This window comes from Phaseolus vulgaris, chromosome 5 (genome assembly GCF_000499845.2).
Source record: "Phaseolus vulgaris cultivar G19833 chromosome 5, P. vulgaris v2.0, whole genome shotgun sequence".
NCBI lineage: Eukaryota > Viridiplantae > Streptophyta > Magnoliopsida > Fabales > Fabaceae > Phaseolus > Phaseolus vulgaris.
The window spans coordinates 7313473-7326372 of record NC_023755.2 but is presented as its reverse complement, the minus strand read 5'-3'; the positions used below and the strand labels follow the sequence as shown (position 1 = coordinate 7326372).

At 29.0% G+C, this 12900-nt stretch overlaps 1 protein-coding gene across 1 annotated transcript; it reads left to right on the top strand.

Moving 5' to 3' along the window:
- The first annotated feature begins 9393 nt into the window (after positions 1-9393).
- Positions 9394-11040, top strand: LOC137835035 (uncharacterized). Its single transcript, XM_068643334.1, has one exon. It carries the CDS (start codon positions 9560-9562, stop codon positions 10799-10801), a length of 1242 nt encoding a protein of 413 aa, XP_068499435.1. The 5' UTR covers positions 9394-9559; the 3' UTR covers positions 10802-11040.
- Positions 11041-12900: the final 1860 nt, after the last annotated feature.

Sequence of the window (12900 nt, the reverse complement as noted above, 5' to 3'; positions counted from 1 at the left end):
TCACTTATGGTGATCATTTGCTGTTAAGTTGTTCGACACTTTTTGTGGTTCCCTAAATAGTAAATTGTTTTCTTATGAATTCAATGTATCTATATGTTTAAAATATGGACTTTACATTACTGATCTTAAAATAATTTTGTTATTTAAATTTTTTAAATACGGTTTGGTATAAACTTGTGTACTGATTGATTGTGCAAGAATGTCTGTTGCAAATAAAATAAGGGATATATTCTCTAAACATAAATTGTATACTCAAATATCACAATTTTAAATAAGTTATTTCAAGGGTACCCGGAACACGTAACAGTGATGAGATTATGCGTATTTACTGTATATTCCTTTTCTATTTTATAATAGATACAAGAATTTAGTGAAAAATAGGATAGAAATAGAGATGTATGGTTTAAAAATAATAATAAAATAGTTAAAAATATATAGACTAAAATCCATTTATATATGATCATTCACGCATAATCAATTATTATTCTTAAAACACCATTTTGTCCAAGAAAATCTAGTTTAGAGGGTGAATAGTGCGAAAACAACTTTTTTATTAATATGGACAAATTACCTTATTTTAAAAAGTTAATCCATTCTAACAATTCTAATACTCTTTGTCAAGTTATATCAATCAAGTTTTGTAAACAGATAAACTAAATTTAAAGTCTTTTCAAAGATTTAGTTGAAAACAATTTCAAGTAGATATTTGAAGCTGACTAATCTCATATAATTTTTCTTAGTCAATCATTTTTCTCAAACAAAATAACAATTAATTTTTTTATGGTAGGTTTTTCATGAAATATCATATTGAAAACAATATGAATAACTGTCTAATTATGACATACATGTTCATATGTTGAATTTCATAAAATTTTATTTTTCGAAGAAATTATTTTGTCGAAAGAAGTTTACGAGTGTGATACCTTTTCTTTATATTTGATTTCAACAACTAGATCGAGTAACCATATTTTTTTTCTCTTTCTTCCAAAAATAATATTGTCTCCAATGAAAACATAATATATAATAATGGAACATTTGTTTGTTCGAGATTTTACCCAATCAATATCACAAAATCAAAGTATATGAGTATTTCCCTTATCTTTGTATAACAACCTTTGTTCTAGAGTCTTTTTTATGTATTCGAGAATACGAATGAAAAATTCATAGGAGTCTACATGAACCAACTTACCACTTCAATTGCAAAGGGGAAGTTGAGTATAGTAATATTAAAATTGTAAAAGGAGATATTCAATGACAACTTAGAAAATTGTAAATACGATGAAGATTACAAGGTAGAAAGTGAGTATCTTTTCAAAGAGTGATGGACAAATCAAGATCTTCACTATATTTATTAAATTTTTCACATGTAAGTATGTAAGTAGCATCAAATATTATGTCATCTACATAAATTTGAATAATGAGAAAGTTAAACTTGAAATCTTTGCGAAACAAAGTAGTATATATCTTTCTCTTGAAAAATTGTTTTCAAATAAAAACAAATTTATTTTTTCATATCAAGCTCAATGAGCTTGTTTTAAAGCATATTAAGGCCTTGTTAAGTATAAAGATGTGATGAGGAGAATATGTACTTTTAACCTAGGGTATTGTTTCGCATAAACTTCCTCCTTTGTGACTATTAAGGATTGCACTCTTAACATCCATTTGGTATAGCATCGTATTACTATTGGGCAACAAATGAGAGTAAGATGAATATTGTCTCAAGTCTCATGACTAATGTATATGTTTTTGTATAGTCAATGATCAACGCAACTTGAGAGAAGTTGAAGGATAATTAGTTTAGTTAGTTTTAGACTAGTTTTGTTTCATGATCCATCCATTTGTAATATTTTGAAACTCTATAAATATAGATTATTTGAACATACTTGATATATGACGAGTAGATTAAACACTTAGGCACAATTTTAGTTGTAGTTTAGTTTTCAGTTTTAAATTTTCTATTAATAGTTTTTCGTTTCAAGTTCTATTAGTTTTGTTGGTTATTAATTCATATTTATTATTATTAATTCTGATTTTATTACCCTTAAACTATTTTACCGTTATTATTGCATTAATGGTCAGTTTACAGGCTTGTTAGTATTCCTATTTTATTACCTTCAATCAGTTTCTACAACATTTTATTTCTCTTATTTCCTTCAATTAGTTCCTACAAGTTCTTCATTTTTTTTTCATGTGTTTCTGATGATTGTTCTTCTTTCTACTCTTTACGTTCTACACTTTATCATTCTAGTTGAATTTTATTCTGGAATTGGGTAACTGAGAATTAAAAATCATGTATGAGGATGTTTTCTTTTAGTGTTTTCTTCTTCAAATTCTTTTCAGAAATATATTTTCGATTGAAAGTAGTTTTCTAAGAACATACAAATTGTTTGTCCAATTTCTTTTTCTTTTTAGTTTATATTACAATTTACTTTCATATTTTTAATCTTTTGTCATTTATATTTCAACCTTTTACATGGTTGAGTGTTGTTAGACGGTCTATTAGATGATTGTCTATAGACGGTATGGTCTTCACTTTGTTTTGCTTTTTATTTCAATTTCAATTCCAACTTTATCCCTTGTTAATTTGTTAAAAAAGAATACATACAATGATTCTCGTATGACATGTTATTCCTCATACTGACCTAAGTTAACCCTACACCACATTGGAACTTACTTTTATTTTGAGAACTAACATGACTAAAGGTTACATCATGATGTTACATTGTTTTTCGAGCTTGTTATGAAAGATCTATTTTGATCCAATAAGCAACTTAATTTTTTGGCAGCTCATCACGCTTCCATATGTCATTCTTTTGAAATTGCTTGAACTCTTCTTGCATTGCTCACACTCAATCTAAGTTACCAAATACTTTACATATGGTCTTAGGTTTTAAATGAGATATAAAACTCGAGTTCTTTGAAAGGTAAATCTTGTTCTTACTCACTTAGTGGTATCTCCTAGAATTGTTTCATTTAAATAATCTCACATCATTTAAGCATTATTATTGATTTTCTCTTGACTTTTAATTTGATTGTATGATGTAGGGTTAGACGTTCTATTACTTCATTTGATGGTAAGGAAGACACCTCTTTTATGTTCTTACTTTGATCAATCTACAAGTTAATCTAATTTGAATTCTCTCTTCCACTTCCATCTTTCTAAAGTTACAAATTCTATAGACTTTTGATGTTTCAAAGAAAATGATTCCTTCGTCACTTTTGGAATTAAACATTCGGGTTAGCCTTAGTGTTTAAAATGAAACAATGACATATAAAAGGATAATATGTTGCATTTATTGCTTCAAACAAAAGTTATTTGGAGTCCAATTAAAATTCAATATAGTGGTAGTTATTTTTTTTTGCAATGACTTATTCTTCTCCTCTGCTATACCATCTTGTTATGGTATTCATAGAGTTGAAAAGTTGTGATAAATACCAAGAATATTGAAAACATCCATTTACAAACTCTCCCCATAAGATAATGCAACATAGAAATATAAAATAATTAATCAAATTAACATAATTAATAATATGAGGATAGAAATATTTAAGAAAACAATAAATTAAAAATTTAAAAATATGATAAACTGAAAAATAATTTAAGGTTAGAAACATTGATTATACAATTTTGTACTTAAATTATCATGATTAAAAAGAAATATTTGATGTTCTTGTTTTTTTTATCAATAATAAAAAAAATAAAAATAGAACCACTTAAGAAATAATTCAACTCTTATACAAAATTACACCATAACCAACTTCTAACTTTATTTACCTTAACGATAGAAATGGCAACATATAGTTGTTCATATATAAACATAGGTTTTGGTAAATGAATTTTTACATAAATAAACTCTAAACTAAAGATTTATTTATTATCATACCAAGAGATATGATGAAAGTAAATCTCCTCTTAAATTTAATATGTAATGTTTGATTACTTGGAACCAAACCATTATAGGAATAAGAATCATATGACCATTTTTACTTCTAGTTAAAACCTAACATTCAGTAACCTGAATTTTTAATCTCTCTACTTGTAGCTTTGTCCTCATTATTTGATTGATCAATTAGTTGAAATGGAGCATTAAAACAGATAATTTTTCTAATTCAACCTTTGAACATCACTCTTTTATACATAGAGAATTTGAATACATTTATAACATTACAAATCTTTGTTGACCATGAAATGATAGGGAGAGGAATTTCAATTTAAAAAATAAGAAAGTAATTTGATTTATCATTTGTCGCGTACATAGAGAATCTGAACTAAAATATATGATTTATGATCCCATGTGATGGTATATTTATTTACATGTGAAACAATCTTTAAGGTAGAGTTAAAATAGCTCTTTTTCTAAAATAAGAAATGTTGATCTACTTTACAATATAAACATAAGAAAAATCAATCAAATCACCAAAAACATATTCAGAATTTGGAATGAGAATATTTATAGGTACTCCAACTCTACCAACAATAATTTAAAAATCTAAAATGTTAGATTTGAAGAATAAAGTTAAGGCATGCTTCTTGAAGGATTTTAAAGAAGTTGGTGTTGAAGATGTATCGATTATTATATCTTTCATTTCATGTGTGTGAGTCTTGCACACAAGGTAAATCATAAGGGCTTGATAAGTATTATAATTTAGTAATATTTCATATAAAAAGATAGATACTTATGGACTTTAATTGATAAAATATTTATAATTCCACCTCTAATTTAGAAATTTGAACCTTTTTACATATTTTTGGATTCTGAGATGAATAAGAACTATTTATTTATAAAAATGTGTTATTTTCAGGAATTTAAGGAAAGATGAAGCAAAATGATATATTATGCATAGGTTAAATAGAAGTCGTGAGGTATATCCCTAAATATCACTAAGAGAATATCATATTGGATCTTATTTTCTTGTTTTTCATGCTTATAATGGCCAACATGAGTGACTAATTTTTCTCTTTGGGAGATTATGTATTAAGGTGATATTTATTTATAATATTTCAGTTCTTGATTGATGATTGATATTATCTTTTTATTCTCAAAGCTTGAATTATTCATGATCGATCCTTAGATTTGACTGGAAAATACTTATAAAAATCTGACCTAAATGATAATGCTTAACATATTTGAATGTTAATTGCTTTTATAACATTTTTTAGTAATAATAAGGAGTTTTTATAAATATGCGAGGAATCCATATTTAGGAGTCTCTTTTAATAATCTTGTATGTGAGGAATCAATATTTAGGAGACTCTTTTAATAATCTTGTATGTGAGGAATCAATATGAATGACTTTTATATGCATCAATATCAATCAAGATTGAATGTTATAATCTTTTGTAAAAATACAGACGAGTGATAAGGATGAACCCCAATCCCAATTGACTCATACAAATATTTTACTTTGTTTTATTTAATTTCTTCCAAATTCACCGTACAAACAACATTTTTCAACAAACTTTTACATATTGTCTTATATTTAATGAATCTAATTGTTCCTTGTATGTTTGATATCTGTCCTTAGGGACAAATTTATTACTTACACTTACTGTAAAATAGTAATGCTCCAGTTTAGTACACCACCTTAATCATAAAACTTGTTTTGAAAATATAAAATGTTTTGATGAATGTTTTAATTTTAGTTTAATCGATTAAGTTCTTATGTAATCAATTAATCTATTGTTCGTATGTTTCCATAACAGGATAATCGATTATCAATTTTGATAAATGATTAAAATAGAGAACAAACAAATGATTTTTTTAGCTCGTCTCTAAGGATACCATTAACAAGGTTAATAAATGATTAACATGTTCTTAAGTTTTTTTTTAGAAATGATGAAGACCAAAATATCTGATTAATTGGTAACATAATTGATTAAAACAAAGAGTGTTTTTCACTAAAATTCACATTTTATGAGGATAATATATTAACAACTTAAGATAATCAATTACTTGTACTTAAATAAGTTTTTAAACAACTTTTCGAAAAATCTATAAATTGAACTTCTTATTCATTCCACGATAACTTTTATCAAACATTACAAAGTGCAATCTAAATTATTTAAAGTGATAGAATTGAGTTATTTTCACGTTGTTCCAAGAGTACATCCAAGAATTTGTCAAGAAATCTTTCAACTCTCTTGGTTTTCTCAAAAAGTTTAAAAGGTTGTGTATTAATGTTAGAATTTCACCTGTGGCTACTTTTGTTGTTTATTTGATAACTTATTTTCATTATTGTGTTTTTGGGTTAATCCCAAATTGTTTTCTCTTGAGTTGATATGTTGTACTCTTGAAGGTTTTTTAATAGTTGTTTGTTGGATTTCTCTCGGTTGATCCAAGAGTAGAACACATCCCCCTTGAGTGTGTTTAGGAGTTGATATATGTTCTTTTTCTATTTGTATATGTCTCGCATGTGTTGAGTGTTTATAATTGACATATAAATGTAGAAAATATTGAATGTTCTGATGTTGAATAATTGAAACTTGATGTAGAATCTATTGTAATATGAATCAATATAAATCTTCGTGTAATCTCTCTCGTCACATATAAATTTTTATATATAGTTCTTACTATTTTTTTATATTATGTAAATTTTTATCAATCTTTATTCCTCAATTAATTGCATTCACTTTTTTAATTAGACTTGTTTAAAAAAAATTTAAGAAATTTTTTAAAACAGTTCACCTCCCTTTCTTGGTGTAGTTGAGCCTCAATTTTTTTTATCAGATAACAAAAACATTAAATTAAAAAGATATTGAATCAACAATAACATGTCCTTAATTTTATTTTTTATTTTTTTAATATTCCTAATTTTATTTTATTTATCGACATTTTACCATCTTCTAACAAGGCAACAACAATTTTAGAAACAATATCTTTGACTTAACAAGAGTTATAAACATATTAAGACTATCACCATGTACAACAACATGTATTTCACTATATGTCAATCCATTATCGATAGATTTAAATTAAGGGGATAATAAATTTCCTTAAAATATTCAAATTATTCATAACACAAAGAACTATTTTCCTACAACCATATTAAAAAACAGTAAAACCTTTTAGCATGAATTATAAACAAAGAGTGTAATAGAAAAAATAAAATAAGAATAAGGTTTTAACAACCTTGACTACATCATTTTAATTTAGTAGCTAAAATTTTGGTAACTAATGTTATACAAATTTAGAAACTACTTTATAAATTTGTATTAATAAAAATTACTTTGGATATCAATAATTTTTTAGTTTATAAAATGATATCTAATTTAGTTAATATAGTAACTAATTATTTTGATCTCTAAAATTAGTTTCTATTTAATGATTTTCTTGTAGTGATTGACTATGTCAATAAACACACATGTTTTGCGGATAAGATTCGGTTGAATTGGATCAACGCATCTTTGATTCAATTTACCCTATTTTTTTTTTGTTCATTTTACCATGTTTATTATATTTTCTTGCTAAACAAACACAAACACCAATTCACTTTATTGTTATTGGTTGCAAATAGGTTTTGAACTCTGTTTCATTGAATTCGTAATTGGATTCATTTTGTTAACCTATCTATGTTGAATTTTTTTAATTTGATTAATAAACGACAACTATCACTACATTTCTTTTTGTTTAATTCTTCTGCAAGAGTGTGAATTTTTGTTTTGTTTTTTAGTATGAATTTGTTTTTTTTTATTTGTCACTGATAATTTTTTCATTTATTTATATATATATATATATATATATAAAATTTATAAATTATAAAATTTAATAAAACTATAAATTTTTTATAATTTTTTTTTCTTTTATAGCAAAAACACGTCCAACGGACTCCAATTATAATTTAAACATTAGGTAATCATACAAAATTATGAAATGTTACATAAAATTATATTATATTAAGTTATGTAAATTAATATATATATATATATATATATATATATATATATATATATTCTCGTCGGTTGACCTCGGAGTGGACTAGATGGAGAACTCCGCTTCTGATCTGTCTTTTCTGGCAAGTTTGGAATTTGGCTCCATTGGACAGAGGGACTCTACCGATTGATTACACTCCAATGATTAAGTCAATGAGAGCACTAGAGATATCAAATCAGTTTCGGTCGTAGTATTCAGAAACAACAGAGGTCTCAAGCCCATTTTATAGATATTCCGTCAATAACTTTATCTAACAAGAATGTAATCTCAACAAAACAACATATAATCATAACAGAAAAACCACCTTCTAACCGGCACCACTTTATCTTTAGGTGCTAACCGTAGGAAAACATTATGTTTAACATATGCACCATTATTCTCGGTTGCTCCTATTTTATTCTCAACAACTATTAATTAATATATCACTAACTTGCATATTACCGCAAGATAAAATATTTCTTTATCTTTAGAATAACATAATAACAAATTTAAACAATAACAATTATATATTTCATCTTCAGAATAATATGATAATAGATTTAAACAATAACAATTATATTTTTCATTTTTAAAATAATATGATAACATATCTAAACAATAACAATTATATCTTTCATCTTCATAATAATATCACAATAGATAAAATATCTCATGCAAGTATTTTAAATTTTTTTAGGAAAGTCAATTTTCCCCATAAAATTACCATCTTATAGATTTCTCTCTCTCAAAAAATTTCTTTTATATTATTTAATTGATTCCCTTGTCACATATACACCTAAATAATTGCTGCACATGAAAGTGGAATATGAAGATTGCATTCAATTTTTCCTTATTCTAATATCTACTTAACTCTAAATATAGTTGTTTTCAGTTTTAGTTTTTTTGTAAAATTCAGGGTTAATTTTATATTTATAACATTTCCTTAATGTTAACATGACTCATAAAAAGAGAGAATATTAATTAGCAGGGTAAGATAAAAGTATTTTTAATTAAAATAAATTGATTATATATATAACTCAATTAAGTAATGCATTTATCATTTTATATAAATAGGATAATTTCATGAAATTGTTTATGCATCGATTAATTTTTAATGTATTATAATCTTTGATTTTTTAGTATTGTCCTGACTTTTTAATTCACTCTATTACTTCCAAAACTGTACTTTAAACAATATCTTATTTACTTTTCAAAAGAAGTATAAATTATTTAGAAACTCACAATTTATTTTTATTATATAAATCTTTGTGTAGTTTAATTCATTAAGTTTGACTATTTGTGATATTAATATTCCAAAAAAGAATATAATAATGATGATTAAAAATACATGTCCCGTAGAGTTATCATATTTTTTTTATTCTTAAATTATTTTAATTCCTTTTTCCTAATTATTTTCACTATAGTTTTATTTGTTTTTAAAAGAAGAAAACAACAACAATAGTTTTTCTGTTTAATTGTAATTAGATTTGGGCCAAGGTCCAGAACTATTCAACGGCCCAAATCAAAAGTCAAACCCCTTATATCCCAACTCTGACCACCAAAACCCTAATTCTCCTTCTTCGTTTTCTTCTTCTTTCTTCTTCATCTCTGAACTCTATCTTGTTAAACCCTAAACCCTACCTTCGCGCATGGCTTCCGAGAACCTAGACCCCACCACAGTCTCGAAAGCCGTAGATGGGCTTCTCAAATGGCGTCGTTCCCAATCGGAGACTCAGAAGCCCAAACTCTTCGACCAAGATGATGAATTCGTGTACCTCATCGTAACGCTGAAGAAGGTTCCCTCGAAATCGCGCGTTAACCCATACAAGATTCCTCTCCCTCACTCCCTCCTTTCGGAGTTCTCCGAACAGTGTCTCATCCTCGACGACCGGCCCAACAAGGCCCGCGTGACCAAGGCGCAGGCCCAGGCCAGGATCCAATCCGAGTCCATCCCCATCGCGAAAGTCCTCAAACTGTCAAAGCTGGCCTCCGATTATCGCGCTTTTGAGGCGAAGCGGAAGCTCTGTGATTCCTACGATTTGTTTTTTTCGGAGAAGAGTATTGTGCCGTTGCTTCCTCGGCTACTCGGGAAGCAGTTTTTCAAGAAGAGGAAGTTGCCGGTGCCGGTGGATCTGAAGAAGAGTAACTGGAAGGAGCAGGTGGAGAAGGCGTGCTCGTCCGCGATGCTGTTCATGCGGACCGGCACGTGTAGCGTGGTTAGGGTTGCGAAGGTGGGGATGGAGAAGGACTCGATTGTGGAGAATGTGGTGGCTGCGGTTGAGGGGATTGTGGAGGTTGTGCCGAAGAAGTGGGGGAATGTGCGGTCGCTGCATTTGAAGATGATGGAGAGTGTCGCGTTGCCGGTGTATCAGGTGGTTCCGGATGTGAAGTTGAGGATTGAGGGTGCTAACGAGCAAGCTGAGATAAAGGAGAAGAACAAGAGGAAGAAAAAGGACGGGGAGGTTCGTGAATCGGCGAAGAAGAAGGGGAGGATTCATGAAGTTAGGTATATGGATGAGAGTGGTGGTGGGGATGAGATTGAAAATGAATTGGCGAGTGATGATAAGGTGAATGAGAAGAGGAAGAGAGGGGATTCGAGTGTGTTGAGTGGTGAGAAGAAGTTGAAGAAATCGTCTGGTGTAAAGGAGAAGAGGAAAAAGGGGAAGAGTGGAAGTGAATTGTTTGCTGAGGATAAGGAGTCTAGTGCCAAGGAGAAGAAGAAAAAGGTGAAGAATGGAAGTGAATTGGTTGTTAGGGATGAAGAATCAGGTGTGAAGAAGACGAAGAAAGGGGACTTGAAGAAGATTAAAACAGGGGAAGTGAAGGTGAAGGCTGTGAAAAGTGTTAAGGCTGTGAAAAGTGTGAAGGCTAAGAAAATTAAGAAGATTTAATCAGTTGGATGATGTTGTCTATGAGCGATTGATGTAAGAAACTGTTGCTTGTTGTGGCTCCGTGCAAGCCTGTGTGGTTTTGCTTGTTGAGTCCTCCGCTGCATTTTTATTTTTGACCATGTATTAGGGCGGTTGTGTTTTCTGTTGGTTCTATTTGTTATTTGCTAATTAAAATTTTCTATAGTTGAGGTTTATAATGATTGTTGAATTCAAAATCTTGCATCCGGGCAAGTTTAATATACTTGAGTCATTTAGATATTGCTTGTTGGAGATCGATTTAGAAAATTAAGTTATTTTGATATTGCAAATTTTTCTTTTCACTATTAATGAAAGTATCAAGGAAATGGCAGGAGAATGCTGAGAGCAATTGGTGCTTTCAGTGAGTTGACTGCTTAATTTTGCTGTTTTCCTTTTGTTATCAAGATTTTTACCTTAAATTTTGCTTCTTGGTTTTTTGGTAGTAGATACCCATTATTTTTATTGGAATTCTGCGTGTTAAGTGTCTGTTTTTCATTTCTTGAATGCTAAGACTAATGGAAATGTCTAGTCTGAAACTATCTATTTAGCTGTACTTGAGGGCACCCATAATGGGAGTAAAAAAAAGCCTTAGTATAAAATAACTTGGGTTTAAAACTCACTTTATCGTTAATTAGGATGTGTTAGTCATGTATGTTTGCCTTCATTGCTCGTTTTTTGATGTGGAATGAAACACTCAAATGCTGCATGTCTTGGTATTGAGATTTACCATCTTAATGGTCGGTAGTTAGCCCATAAATGATCTTAAAGAGGTAAGCTGGTAGACATGTTGAGTACATATTTGTAATGATTTAAGCTACCAGAACATCTGTCCTCGTTTTTCTGTTGTCTTTCTTTTGTGGGGTCCGCACTAGGGAGTGTTTGACTGATTACTTGCAAAAGTTCTTATTATTCTAAAATATATAGCTACATTAGAAGTATTTTTTAACAATATCTGCTCAAAATTATAATACTATATAGTGGATAATGTGTATGGTATTTTTGGAAACTGATAGTTATGGCCCTAATTCCTCTATGGTTTAAACTCTTTGATGTTCTTTTTTATTCACGTGTCTTTATACTCTTGTATACTAAAGGCCATTTCTGCATAGAGTAGGTTCATGAACACATTCAAACTTTTTTTCTTCTTGCAGTAACTTGTTCCTTTTAAATTGCACATCCTTGGTTATCTGCTTCCAACTTCAGTACTGTGCTACCAGATTTGTCTAAAATTTTAGTTTCTCATTCAAATTTTTAGAAATTCTGTTGTGTAGTTGTTAGACGGACTTTAGGGATCTCATCTCATCAAATGGTATAGTCAGAAACAACAATAAAACATGTGACCTTATGGTGCTAAGTTAGTTTGGACTTGGAATTGGGTTCTGTAGTTAGTGATAATTTGAGTTACACCAGTTAGCTAAAAGTTGCTATTGGTTTTTCATGTTAAGCCGTTGTAGTCAGGACTCCAAATTAGCTATTTGTAAGTTATAAGGTATTCTAAAATAAAGTTAACACATATTCTGAGGCAATAGCATTCGCGAGCAAACATTTGGCTTTAATTGGATATTATTGATTTTTCTGACTTCCCTAAATGTTTCTACATCAAGCATGCTTTTTATTCTTTTAGCCAATGAATTACATCTTATCTGTTCTCTCTTTCACTCTCTTTTGATACTCATCTGCTGGGAGCAAAAAGTTCAACACTTTAAATGGTTCCTTAATTACTAAGTTCTGGTGTTATTTTTTAACTTTAAAATTGATGATGAGCTAGATTGTGTATTGTGTAAGCTCTACAATTAAGTGCAACATAGTTTAGAGAAATACTTGACCTAAATATCAGAAAGCTAGAATGAGATATTTCATGAATAAGTGGAACTGTCAGCAGTTTTGTCATATAATAATAATGAGGAAGAGATTATATGTTCAATAACTATTTCTGAGTAAAATACAAAAAAGACGTGAACGAGTGGCATATATCATTTTGTATAATCTGGTTGGGCTGCTATGTGCCAAGGGGTATATTCCATTGAATCCTGATCTCTTCTTCTGATGTGATAGTTGATGGTTTGAAATGGATAAATCCA